Source organism: Chelonoidis abingdonii, chromosome 14 (genome assembly GCF_003597395.2).
Source record: "Chelonoidis abingdonii isolate Lonesome George chromosome 14, CheloAbing_2.0, whole genome shotgun sequence".
NCBI lineage: Eukaryota > Metazoa > Chordata > Testudines > Testudinidae > Chelonoidis > Chelonoidis abingdonii.
The window spans coordinates 20,669,435-20,683,063 of NC_133782.1; the positions used below are offsets into that span (position 1 = coordinate 20,669,435).

Here is a 13,629-nt window from a genome sequence, read left to right on the forward strand (position 1 = left end):
CCTATTTGGGATTGAGATACCTATGGGAGTTGGACTCTTCTATGCACCACCAACGAGGAAAAATTAATGTTTGAATTTGGTGTCAGCTCAGAGATACACAGAGCTACTAATCTGCACAACTTTGCCTGTGGATTCCTGCTGTGCTGAGCTGTGTCCCCCTGCCCTGAGCCTGGCGGGCAGCTCAGTGTGTGGTGGGAGACAGGCCCTTAATGGATTAACAGGGACCGTCTGCCTGAATGGGAGTCTTGCGTTTAATGCTCCTTTCAGTATTTGGCCTGTGAAAACAAGGATTGTTCTTAGGAGTGGGTAAAAGGTCGATACCTGGACTTCCTTGCAGAGGGAGCTGTCGCCTTTCACAGGCCCCCCATTCATCCGCACAGTCAAACAGCTCAATTGTTTAGTTCTTCTGTGCACTCAAGGAAGAAAAACTGGTTTTCTTTCCCCTTAGAAATTCCCTGGAGAAAATAGCAGGATGAATTTTGTGGCTGGTTTCTAGTTGCTGTCTGAGTGGCTTTGCTCACAAAGTTAGCTCTGTGTGCGTTTGCATGTGCAACACACACTTGCAGATCTGTTTGGACAGTGTTGTTCGTTTTATCTGCTTAGCGTCTGCTGGCTCCCTGATTTCAATGGTGGTCTTGGCTGTTGTTGGCATTAATCGTTTTAAGCATTTGAGCTGGGCAGACGCACTGGCCCTGATTCTTGGGTACAGCTGAGCTCTGTTCAGCGTGGAAGCAAAAGTGCCTATATGCCATCCTTCCTCTCCCCTGATCCCAGGGATGCTGGGGACTAGTTCAGCCCCTGACACAAGTGAGAGCCGCCTCAGAGCTGCCCTAATGAATGCTGGCTGTAGCAACCCCCAAAGGTCTGTTATGACAGCCAGGGAGTCCTCGCCACAGTCCTCTTTCCAGCTCCTTTGTGACTCTCCGTAGGTGCCAAGGGGCCACAATGGGCCCAATTTGTCTTCTTTTCTAGTTTCTGTGCTTCAAGACACTAAGTAGATCATAGCATTGCAAAACCACATTTAAACACTTCAAAAGTAAATTACAAGGAGCTGTGTATGTGTCAGATTTCCCAGCTGGCACGGAAGTGTCGGCAGGGTTCCTTCATCCATCATCAGGATCTTTATTGTTTTCGTTTACTCCATCTCTAGTCTTATGTGAAAAGCTGCAACCTGAAATTCAAGTTACTCCCACAACAAATGATCCCAAGAGTTCCACATCAGGCAAGACCACAATCTGTTCCTGTCACTAGCACCTTCCTGGGCAAGTCCAAGGAGGGAGGGAAACTTTTCCGGTACATAAAACTTGTCTCCGTAAAGCCTGCCAGAGTTGCTTAAATCTGTGCAAGACTCCATAGCAACAAATCCGTTTTTTGTGCCCGAACAATCAGAAAGTCATCCGTTGCCCTTGCTACCATAGGAGGGAAACCCAAACAAGGCTCCAAACGAAAAAGCCCTTCACTGTATCACCACACAAATAAGTTCCATCTTTGGATTGATGTCTTTTAATTATCCTATCTTAGTTATCAAGTCTTCAGGGTACTGGGCAGGATTTTGAAAAATGGGTCCATAAAGTTAGGCTCCCTGTAAATCCAGAGTTCGACACCTTAGTCAGTGGTCTGATTTTCAGAAGCAGCAGACAACGGGAGCTGCTGGGTGCTCAGCATTTTTTAAAACCAGATCACTTACTTAGGTACCTGACTATAGGCTTATGATTCTAAGCAGATGAAGGATGGGCCAGTGATTAGAATATACACCTGTCTATGAGACCTGGTCTGCTACACAATTCCTGTGTGACCCTAGACATGTCACTTTGGACCAGATTTTTAAATGTATTTAGGTGCCTATCTCCCATAGACTTTAAACTGGCTCTTTAGCTGGGCTGGATTAAGGTTATGAGGTGCCGAAAGCTAATGGGAGGAAAGCACCCAAGTATGAATTACATGTTGCAAAAACAATTATGAAGTCATCAAACATTTCTCTGCATACATATTTACATAGCATTTATTTATGTAAAATAAACAAGTTTATTCTACTCTCATGACACTCCATTCTGCAAACAGATACTTCTCAGTAAGTAAGAGGTAGCACAAAGGATGCTACACTGTCCTTCTCTTAGGCCTCCTTCCTCCTAGGTAGTAGGAGGCTCATCGGTATGGGGAAGAACACTGCAACATTTCCCATCCTGCTCACCTCTTCCAACCTTGTCCTTCTACCCTCAGCTCTCCACACAGCACAGGGCAAAGCCAAACCCTGCAGGTGTTTCCCCCAAGCTATGGACTCTATGCCGCATGCCCTATTTCATCTGACTGCAGCCAGCTTTTATTATGTAAAAGAAACCACTCAGGTGTAAAATTCACTGAAGAAGAGGAAGTAGTAGTGAGGAAATTACATTGGGTGGCATTGTATTTTAGACTGTCCTGCTTTGAAAGCTGCCTCCCAGTGTTGCACTGGCAGAGGACAAAGAATTACTGTTTTCCCACTGAACCCAAATATTATTTGTGGAATGATACCAAGATCGTGTAGTTAATCTCCAGTGATTCACCACATCAGGCCATTCTGTCACCACGTTCTTCCACAAATAGAATCATAGAATAGAATAGAATCATAGGACCGGAAGGGACCTCAAGAAGTCATCTAGTCTGGTCCCCTGCAATCATGGCAGGACTAAGTATTATCTGTTCTAGAATATGTGATCAGCAGCTCTGACCTGAGGTTTTTTTAAGCATGAGTTCTGTGTGTACCAGCCCCCTACGGTTTGCATTTGTTTGTTTTAAGCTTTCTGTAAGAAAAAGGTAACAGCTTGAAGTGACACAGATCTTTAGATGGTTGCCCAGTCATGATATTTAGCACTTCTTTACTATGTTAGCTCTTCAAAATCACTGTACAAACATTAAACAAACTTAATCTAAAGCTTTTCAGCTTTTGAATGACTAGGAGTTGACAAAACAGAGCTATTCCCTGTTGTGTTCTCTGCTCCCCTGAACAAAAAGACTTCATTGAAAATCAACATCTTAAAAGAACCATTAAGGATCTTTCAAAAGATCAGTCCAACCAAGGTTGTTGTTGTGACACACTTGTTACATCAGGTCTGGTGTTTGTTTAAGGCTGGTGTAGAAAGAAGGGAGAGCTTCCTGTTTCGTTTGCATGTGCAAATCAAGCAGACCTTGCTTATTTTTTTTTCCTTAAAGTGCTCTGGGTTTAGGGGAGGAAAGGGAAAGAGATTCTGCTTTTACCAGGTGTGAAAAAGCAGAAGGGACCGAAATCTATTCTTGTGCAAAAATCTGTTCTCCCTGAAGTCAATAAGGCCACACAGGTGTAACTGTCAGCAGGAATTGGCCTGTGTTCTCATTCCCTTCTCAAATCACACATTCCAGGCTTGCCCAACATTTTCCACTTCGGAAAGAAGTTAGTTTGAGTTGAGGGAGAAAAATGAGGACTAACTTCAGGTTTATTTAGCTCCAAGTTTTTGGAATGAAACTCAAAAGAAATCAAATGTGAGGTACTTTTATGGTGGATTGAATGGCTAGAGAACCAGCAAATGGACAGAACCTGCCATTAGCCTATTCAGCCAGTCTTTCTGTCATAGCCTGCTAAGAAGTGGATTTAAAATCCTTGAGGGAGAAACCTACAACATTGTGTATTGAGCTTTCTCCAGTGCTTTTGCAACCCCTTAAAAGCACAGAGGTGCATTGGCCTTTGGAACTGGGCTGAGTATAAGGAAAGAACTTGGTGGCCTGTGCATCCCAGTACAGAAAAATACATTAAAGAAAAAAATGGATTTCTTTGATTTTTAGTACAGTTCAATACAGTATTGAACACAGTGCATCATACATCTGAAGCCCCTCGATGGAAGGTTCTGTAAAAGTTAAGTTTCAGAGTAGCAGCCGTGTTAGTCTGTATCCACAAAAAAATGCTCAAATAATTTTTTTAGTCTCTAAGGTGCCACAAGTGCTCCTGTTCTTTTTGTAAAAGTTCAAGTACTGGTATCTAGAATGGGATGTTTTGTTTTGTTTTTCCTACAAATGTGTGGGAATTCGTTCCTTATACACGGGAGGGGCCATCGTTCTGGATGGAGCTGGATAGTGTGTGTGCAGGTTCTGTGCAAGCTTCCAACCCTACTGCTCTGGTACTGCCTCTTCCCCCCACTACCCCCTTGCCCTGCCCCCACTAGGCACTCACCAGTTGTCCAGAAACGGGACCCAGCACACACAGAAGATGATGATGACAGGCACTAAGACCCAGGAGGCAGTATCCGGGAGCTGCCTGCCAGCCTCAGCGGAGGAGAGGGACAGAGGGAGCCTCTTCCCTCCCTGACAGCTAAGCAGAGCTCTGGAGAAATCGGCTTTGATAGCATTTGTTTCAGAGTATGCATATTTTGTAAGATTTCGCTTTGTTGCCTGCAAGACGTCTTTGGTTTGGCTGAGAGAATATCTGTTGTTTTCTTCTGAAAACCAAAGCCCTGTGGGGGTTTAAGCAGGGAACAGAATGGATGTGTCTCCTGAACTCAGAAACTCTTAGTTATGGTGACAAGAGCCAGCTGCAGGAGTTCATGCTTCCCACAGATGACACAGGAGCTAGGGAAGGTGCAAGGGGAAAGTGCAATATGCATTTGGCTGGACTCTGAGTTGGAGCACACCCTAGTGGGTAAAGCAGATCCTTGTTCTATTTTTGACATCTCCAGTGACCCACTGCATGACATTGAGAAGTTGTTTCCACTCTCTGTGCCTCAGTTTTCTCATCTGTAAAATGGGGTAATGATACTGACCACCTAGACAGTGGGCTTGTGAAAACAGATTCAATAATAGCTGCAAAGTGCTTTGAGAGCCTAGGCAGCATGTTCCCATTTTCGGCAAAATAAAAATTTGAAAACTTTTCAATTCATCTCAAATTGGAGAAGTCTCCTCCTGGAAAAAAAAAAATCATCTAAACTGCAGCCCAATAACAATGCTTGGAGCTCTGCTTCCTCCTCCAGATCTTAGCTGAGCAAAAAATAATTGCCCCCATCCCTTGTTTTTGGCCAGACTTGGCCACCCTTTCTCTCTAAGGGTATGTTGTTTGCGCTGCAGTGGGAGGTGTGATTGCAGCTTGGGGCGGCATACCTGTGCTAGCTTTTGTTGCCAGTTGGCAGTGTGTGTTCTGTGTGTGTGCTGTATCAGCTCTGTGCAGATAGCTGGCCCAGCAGACCTGGATAGAACTACCCAGAAAGACTACAGCCTTGGTTCAGGGTGAAGGCGCTCGGCCAGGTTTGTTGTCAGTGAAGGATGGATCCATGTCTACGGCACACTAACACATGTATGCTCATTACAATGGACTCAGCTCAGTCAGCCGTGGGACTCTCTGCTGCCCCCTTGGCTGGACAAAGCTGCCCCGCCTATGCTTTGTCTTTTATACATTGATCCAGACAAGTTACCTATGATACCTCTGCTCTGGTTAGTGACCGACCGACCGACCCTACCCCTTGTACCTGCTGGTTCGAACAAAACATCTCCCTGTCCTTCCATCCTTGTCCTGACTCGGGGTCGATGTGTTTCTGTACTTACATGAACAGCCAGTACCTAGCACTTAGGAGTGCCTGTGGTTTACCAATGCTAGCGGTGTTTTTTGCCAAGTTCCTGTACCGGTCAGCGAACTTGTAAGCAAGCTTCATGACAGGGCCTGACTTTGGTTCATAGCATGGCTCTTGCTGACTTTGGTTCAGGCCTCAGGCCTTGCACCAGGCCCAGTGCTCCAGGCTCCCTCTCTGCCACAGCTTTAATCTAGCTAGCATGGCTAAAAAGAGACGGGAAGACACAGTGGCATAGATGTCAGCAAAGGCTAGCAATATAAGGCCACACTAAGGGTCCTAAGCAGCCTATGCTGAAGCCCGGGCTGCCATGTCTTCACTGCGCTTTTTAACCACACTCACTAGATGAACGCTAGTGCAGGTATGCCTGCCCATGCTGCAACCACCCCTCTGATGGCGGTGTATCTTACACTGCTTCTGGAGTAAGGTATTGCTCAGCGTAAGCATATCCGAATCAGGCCCTTTACCAGTTACAGGCCATCACTGCTGATGAGCGGGGGCTAGATGCTGCCAGTCTTGCTCACTCAGACTTACTCCACAAGTTGTCCCTTTGACCTCGCCGCAGTAAAGAGCCACTAGCTCAGTCTGAGTCAGGGCAGCAGTGATACTCTCCATTTATTTCTCCTGAGGAGCTCAAATTGCTGCAAGCAGCATTTATGGCCAAGGAAAGCTCCATCTTTCCCTGTGCCCACAGGGGTGAGTCGATCAGCAGCGTTGTTATTGCTGGGGGGGAGGACCCCTGCCATGTACACGTGTGCTTAACCGGAGTCACTGGCATTGCTGTTTTGAGTTCTCCCTCCCTGTTTGTTACTCCACCGGGCTTGGCCTGGGTAAGTTCTTCAGGGCAGGGTCTGTGTCCTTCAACTTGTTCCATGAAGTCACTAGCACAGTGCTGGGTGCAGCAGAAACATCCCCCATGAGTGCAGAGCACTGGTTATTATTTTAATAATAAGTAAGGCAACATTGCACAGCTACAGCCTTCCTTCTGAGGACTATCGTCTGCACTAGGGACGCAGCTTTGATTCTTGTGTCCACTCAGTTCAGCTGGAGGTCCTTGCAGGACTGGCTGAGAGGCAGGGCAGCATGTGGGCAGCTCACCCCATCACTGCCAGGGCTGTACCCTTCTGTAGAGAAACTCCCTGCCTGTTCGGCACATGAACTCCAGTCCCACGCAGTCCTTCCCCTGGAAGTGCATATACTGCTGTATCATGAACGCCCTCTTCCCAAGCCCTAGTGCAGGGGCGGGCAAACTTTTTGGCCTGAGGGCTGCAGCCAGTTTCCAAAATTGTATGGAGGGGCAGTTAGGGGAGGCTATGCCTCCCAAAACAGCCAGGTGTGGCCAGCCCCACCCCCATCTGACCCCCACACACACACTTCTTGCCCCCTGACGGCACCCATCGGACTCCTGCCCCATCCAACCCCCGCTGTTCCCTGTCCCCTGTCCCATGACAGCCCTCAGACCCCCTCCGTCATCCCATCCAACCCCCTCTCCTTCCTGAATGCCCCCCCCCCAGAACCCCTGCCCAATCCAACCACCCCTTCTTCCTTTCCCCTGACCGCCTCTGGAACCCTTGCCCCGACTGCCCCCCACCGCCCCACTCAACCCCTTCTCTCCTTCCTGACTGCCCCCCCAGGACTCCTGCCACCATTTAACCCCCCCTGTTCCCCACCCTCTGACCACCCCAACCCCTATCCACACCCCTGCCCCTTGACCACCACCCCAAGCTCCCCTGCCTCTAGCCAACCCGCCCCACTCCCTGCCCCCTTACTGCACTGCCTGTAGCACCGGTGGCTGGCAGCGCTACAGCTGCACTGCCCAGAACAGCAGGACAGACAGCTGCAATGTCCAGCTGGAGCCAGCCATGCCACCGCACAGCACAGCGCACCGGGTGAGGCCGGGCTCTGCCGCTGTGCTGCCCTAGGAGCTCGCAGCCTCACTACCCAGAGCATTGTGTCAGCGGCGGGGTGAGCTAAGGATGCGGGGGTGGGGGGACAGCAGGGGAGGGGCCAAGGGGGAGCCTCACAGGGCAGAAGCTCAGGGGCCGGGCAGGAGGGTCCTGCGCTGTAGTTTGCCCACCTCTCCCCTAGTGAGTCGGCAGCACTGAGGGATGCTGCTAGCACAGAATGCACCGTGTCTGGAGCTGAGTACACACCAGGACAAAGTCTGCCATCTGGAGAGAAAGTGGCTGAAGGTTGGAGTCACACTTTGTGCTGGGATTTGCACCCTGTGTTGCTCCACCTGTGCATTTAGTGTCAGATCATGGGGCTGACACTTGTAATAAAAGGATCATGAGACTAAGACAACATTCAAAGCCAGATGGTGTCTGGAAAATGTCTCTTTATTGATGGGATTCAATGCCAGGTAACAGTAGCCTCTGTAACAGATTCAGATCCCCCGAGGAAGAGGAGGCTTTGATGCACAGCTTTGCACTCACTCTACAGAACAGATGACAGCACAGGTGCTCTGGGATCATGAGTGCCTTGGTATGTGGTGGTCATTTAAAAAAGGCTCAATCGGGAATGGGAGGGCTCAGGCCCATTTTCATGCACGGCACTCCACTGACAATACCCCACTGTTCGACTGGCAGAGCACACTCCCCAGATTATAGGGAGATACCCCACCCCACCTCACCTCCAGCAGTGCTACTGTGCTGAAAGTGTGTGATAGGGCTAAGGTTTGGGAGATCAGGATCACACCCCTTGTCACACACAAATGTGGCTTTCATTGCATCACAATGGAGAGGGACTTATGAGAGACAGATTCTCCTCTCTGACCCCCATATAAAATTCAGCCTTCATTATACCACACTTCAAGCACAACAATCCCCGGCTGACACGGCAGTTGGAGATGGAGAAGACCTACCAGATCACCCATCTCATCGCAAGGAGCCACTACAGGACAATCTAATAAGGAAGAAAACCTTTAATACTGTTAGATCTGTGGTGCATTCCTGCATACACTTTGTAGCAGCACTTTTCCACTGGGTCAGCTTGCAAGGCTGCACCTCAATTATTATTCATTGGGCCCAGAGTTAAGAGCCCATGGACAAGGTTTCAGTGGGGGGTCAACTGGCATAGCTCCATTGACTTAGCTGATTTATACTAGCTAACTCTGGTGACATATAACACGGGTGATGAGCTGTCCTTGAGGGCCTGGATCCATTATGCAATATTAACGGATGGAGGAGTCCATTTCAAGGAGGGGACAGGCAGCAAAAAGAAAGGAGCCAGGGATAATGGCACTGTCACAATCCCATAGTGATTTCCCATCAAATGGAGCTGCCATCACTTGAGGTACTTTCTGCAACACATCACGTGTAACCTTTAAAGCAGAGATTTTACACCTGCTAGGTCTTTCTCCTGGGACAGGGGTAATAATGGCCCAATGACCGGTTGGCTAGGAGCAGGTTGTCCTGGCTTTGTGAAAGCTGGAGTCACGTGAACTGAATGTGACTTGATGCAGAGATGCCTGTGTAGACTTCATTTTCCAAGGTTCCCAGTGAAGAGGAGAGAGAAATGTCATAAAAATCTTCAGCGTGTTTATTGTCAGGATATATATGTATAAAGGTGTTTAAAAATAGTACTATCTTGCTTTCAGAATTAAAGATATATACACATATATTTATAGATTTTTTTTGCTATTTGGTAAAAAAAAAAGATAATGACAAATTCTGCAACAATTCTGCCAAAATCAGGATGAAAGCGGGTTTGATGAGGAATGTCCCAATTATGTTTGATCCTCTTTTCTGTCTGATGATTTATTCTGGCCTTTCTTCCCCTCCCCCTCTATGTGAAATTAAATATTACACTTAAATTCCTGTGCAATTAAAGCAAAAAACTTCAGAGACAAAGAAGTTGCTGCAAGTGCTTTCATTTCACAGTTCAGGATTAGAGGGGCAGCCGAGGGAGTTTCTCACATGGGTCCGCGGTAAAAAGTATATTGGAAGTTGCCATAGTTCCTTCCCCGACCTACACAGAGTCTAGTTACAGCTGAGCAAGAACTGAGCTCAGGATGGACTCGCCTGCTCTGCAAAGCATCTTGCTGCCTAATGGAAGCTCTCAGCTGTGCACATGGGCCTCATTGAAGAAACCGGTGGCCAGCTACTGTCAATTAATGGCAGGTGGGTTAGAAGATGCAATTGTCCCAATGCCTATCTCCTTTCTGAAGGTCCAAACTGACCCCACTCGTCACACCTCAGCCCAATCCCGTTAGTCCAGAGGAATGGAACAGCCTCGAAGGCTGACTCCACTCATTTTTGGAACAGGGCTTTTTTTTTACCCTCTGAGTCCCTGTCAGGATTTTGCAATATAAGAACAAACAATGACCCTTTACAATATACTAGGAATAACAATGACATGTAGCTACGGTACGTTTCCGCCCCCCGAGTCCAAGTGCCACCTGGCCATCTGCAGGGATCATTTCTTGTTGGCAATCTGGTTTTCCAAGTCTTCAATTCGGGCCGTCATCTGAGCGAGTGGTCGTGTTAAGGAAGCTGACGCAGAAACGAGACAGGGTGGTCTGCTGGTGAGAAGAGGGCTGGTGGGGCTTAACATCAGGTTAAGAGGGCGTCAGCCCAACAACATATGGCTAATAACTAATTGCACGAACATTTCACCCACACTAAATGAGGAGAGCCCCCTTTGGGTCTGCTGGAGACACCACTTTCCTGGGAGGCCTGCAGGCTGACACAGAGAGCTGTGATAGTCTTCCCTAGAACAGCTTTTGGAAATCCACAGACATGAGTCTGCCTCCACTTTGCATTCTTTTCCCCCTTCCTGTAAGCACCAAACAGACAAAAAGATCCCCTTTACTCTTCCGCTCACCCCATGTTGCACTAACCTGTCCCTCCAGCAGGACAAAGCTGGATACAGCTCTGGGAATCCCATTGACACACACAACTGCCATTTAGGGCAAGCATTTTGCACTCATTACTATCCAATTGCTAAGGCACTTGGGAGCCCCTTGCTCTTCCAAAAGGTTACCAGGGAGCACAAATGAACTGGAACTCAGCTCTGCTAGCCGTCACTGCCTGGTCAACATCATAAATGCCATGGGCCAACTCTTCCATGGCAGGCAGTTCAGCCCACGAAACCTCACTGGCTGAATTACACAGAGGAAAAATCAAGGCAGACACTGTCCTTAGAGGAGCTGGAACAAACCCAGCTCCATTTGGATCCTGCACCGACTGTTGCTCAATCCAGGCCCCTGTTGGTGACCCAAAAGGATATTTTTCTCTGTCAGGTTTTCCAGGATGCCCACGGTGTTTGACTGGAACTGCACAAGGGCCTCACACTCACACGGACTACGGATCTCAATCTCCCCTTTGCCCTCCTCTGAAAAACAAGAGTTTAAAACAGCCTCAGGAACCCTCTATCTTTCTATGGCACCTTCTGAAAGTCCTTGTTGAGCATTACCCCCAGCTCTTCTGGGAGGTAGGCAGCTACTCTCCCCGTGTTATAGATCGGGGAGTTTGGAAGTGACTTGCCCAAAGATATGCAGGCCACTCAGCAACAGGGCCAGGAACAGGAGAGAAAATGTAGCACAACCCAGGAGTCCTGACTCTCAGTCATATGCTTTACCCACTAAGCCAGCATCCTGCTTTCCTCAGACCAATCAGTTTGAATGGAATATTCCATATCAAGAAAAAACACTAACCCCTGCGGGGGTGTTATTCTTGCGGATCCCCACGTACACCTCCCATACACATTGATGGGGGCTACACTGGCTCAGGGAAGGGAACAGGGCATGTTAACAATGGCTACCCATGTGCGGTGATGCGGGAATAGATCCCTTTGGTTTTGACATCAAAGTTCACTCTTCTTTTAAAATGACCAGCAGAGCCCCTCACTGCCCTTTTGCCATGTGATTTTATCAGGTCACTCTCTTCAGTAAGCTCTGGAGCCAGGCATTTCCAAGTCCCAGATTATTCTCCTAACACTGTATCTCTGCTTATCTAATAAAAACACGACAGGCTTATCATGGGGAACATGTAACGTCACACAGTCCTGGACAACACACTCCTATTTTCAGATTCCCCATATTTGCCAAGCAAGCTTCCGGGCAGAGCATCCACCGCAGATTAACATAAAAACGCACCGGCCGGGGCACATTGCTCTGTTGCTAACTAGGGAAGATTTGGATCTTGAATGTCACAGACGCCATCGTTCTGACTCTGAATGCCTGCCTGTAAGTGCTTTGCAATAAGGAGGACCCCATATGCTACAGGCACCTTCAGGCAGCCTCTCTAACTCAATCATCTACATATTTTGTTGCTTGGCTACAGAAAGGTCTGTACAGAATAAACTTAGTTGTTTCTCTTTATCCCAACTAGCCGTGGCAGAGGAGGACTGTCTGAGCTCTTCTGTAATATAAATATTAAGTAATAATCAAGATCACACAGGAAATCAAGCCTGAAGGGCTTGGCCCACCTAGAATTGCCACCTGTCTGGTTTTCACCCAGACAATCCAGGTTTCAGCTTGTATGTCCAGGTGTCATTTGACAAGTCCTGATGTCCAGTTTTTTGATCTGCAGCCGAAGAGGCAGAACAGGGGCAGGGGCTGGGTCTAGAGGGAAGAAGTGGAGAAGGGGCGGGGCCTCGGGTTCCTGTTACCAGTCATTAGGAAGGTGGCAACCACTACACAGGCTCTGCCAGCACCTACCTGGGCAGATGTTAACTTTGAGGTTGTCGACTATATGAGTCATGGTGCTAAAATCCGCGGAGTACGAGAAATGCTGTTCCACCGGCTCAGAGGCAATTTCTCTCAGCTCCTCTTCAACAGCTTTTCCAACCCCAACCGCGAACATGGTTATCCCTGCACAATGGAGTGAAGGGTGGTTCTGTACAAGCTGAACATGCTCAACAGGCATCCTGGACTCAATTGCCCCAGAACATGTCCACAAGGCGGGACCCTCCTAGAATGACATCAGCTGGGCCAATGCTGCCACAATGCTAGTGACAGTAGTGCCCTGGGTGCTTCTGGGAGCATCTTTTGAATATGGCAGCCACATGGATGGGCCAGGTAGCTGAGGCTAAATGCAAGGGCTTAGTCAGGATGGCCAGCCCCTAACTTCCTCTGCCTCAGTTATAAGCTAAAATGTGTATTATCCTGTTGAGTCAGCAGGCTACATGTACCAGGGACTGGGAGGGTCAGTGTGCCAGACACCAAGAGGCCATGAGCTTCTCCATGCTGCAGGCACCCAGGGACCATTAGCTGTGTGCAGCGAGGGGCAAGCATGGAAAATTTGCCTGGAATTTTGGGTGCATGAAGAGCATCCCCTGAGTCCCATCCACTCAGAGCCCTATGAGCTGTGACGCTGCTGGGGTTCATCACCCCTTTCCCATTGCACCCTCACCTGATTCCTTTGCTTTCCTGGCCCATTCAGAGATATCATCCTGCGAGCGCCCATCAGTGAAGACCAGCCCAATTCTGGGAATGTTCTGGGAGAAGGGCCTGGCACCTTCAGCCTCTGAGAAGCTGTGCTCTAGCATGTGCTTGAGGGCCAGGCCGGTCATGGTGCCCTTCTCCATATACTCCACCTTCAACACCGCCTTCTTGATGTCTTCTGCTGTCTTGTACTGGTTGAGTGGGAACTCGGTACGCACACGGCTGGAGTACTGGACCAGCCCCACCCGCGTGCCGTGGGGCGACACATCCAGGAAATCCACAATCTGGTTCACAAACTGCTTCACCAGCTCAAAATTCTGAGGCCGGACACTCTTGGAGCCATCAATCACCAGCACCAGGTCAACATGGCTGCTCTTGCACTCTGCACCAAAGGAAGAGGTGAAAGGTTAGACGGCACCAGCCCTGCCTCCCGCACAGGGCCGGCTCCAGGCACCAGCGAAGGAAGCAGGTGCTTGGGGTGGCCAATGGAAAGGGGCAGCACGTCCGGGTCTTCGGCAGCAATTCAGCGGCGGGTCCCTCAGTTGCGGCACAATTCGGCTGCTGTCGAAGTGATGCCGATCAGCTTCATCTTTTTTTCACTTCGCCACTTGGAGTGGCAAAAAAAGCTGGAGCCGGCCCTGCTCCCGAGGGCACAAAGGGAGAGCTTAGAGCGAGCAG

At 48.8% G+C, this 13,629-nt stretch overlaps 1 protein-coding gene across 1 annotated transcript in view; it reads right to left on the bottom strand.

The window, feature by feature from the left end:
- Nucleotides 1-7,905: 7,905 nt before the first annotated feature.
- Nucleotides 7,906-13,629, bottom strand: part of MATN4 (matrilin 4) — a 31,461-nt gene continuing 25,737 nt past the window's right edge. Inside the window, exons 8-11 of the mRNA XM_075072292.1 lie at nucleotides 12,920-13,333; nucleotides 12,226-12,378; nucleotides 10,794-10,898; nucleotides 7,906-10,039 (exon numbers count right to left, since the gene is read on the bottom strand). Of these exons, the coding sequence (XP_074928393.1) occupies nucleotides 9,981-10,039; nucleotides 10,794-10,898; nucleotides 12,226-12,378; nucleotides 12,920-13,333 (731 nt within the window). The 3' untranslated portion in view covers nucleotides 7,906-9,980. The remainder of the gene's footprint in view (nucleotides 10,040-10,793; nucleotides 10,899-12,225; nucleotides 12,379-12,919; nucleotides 13,334-13,629) is intronic.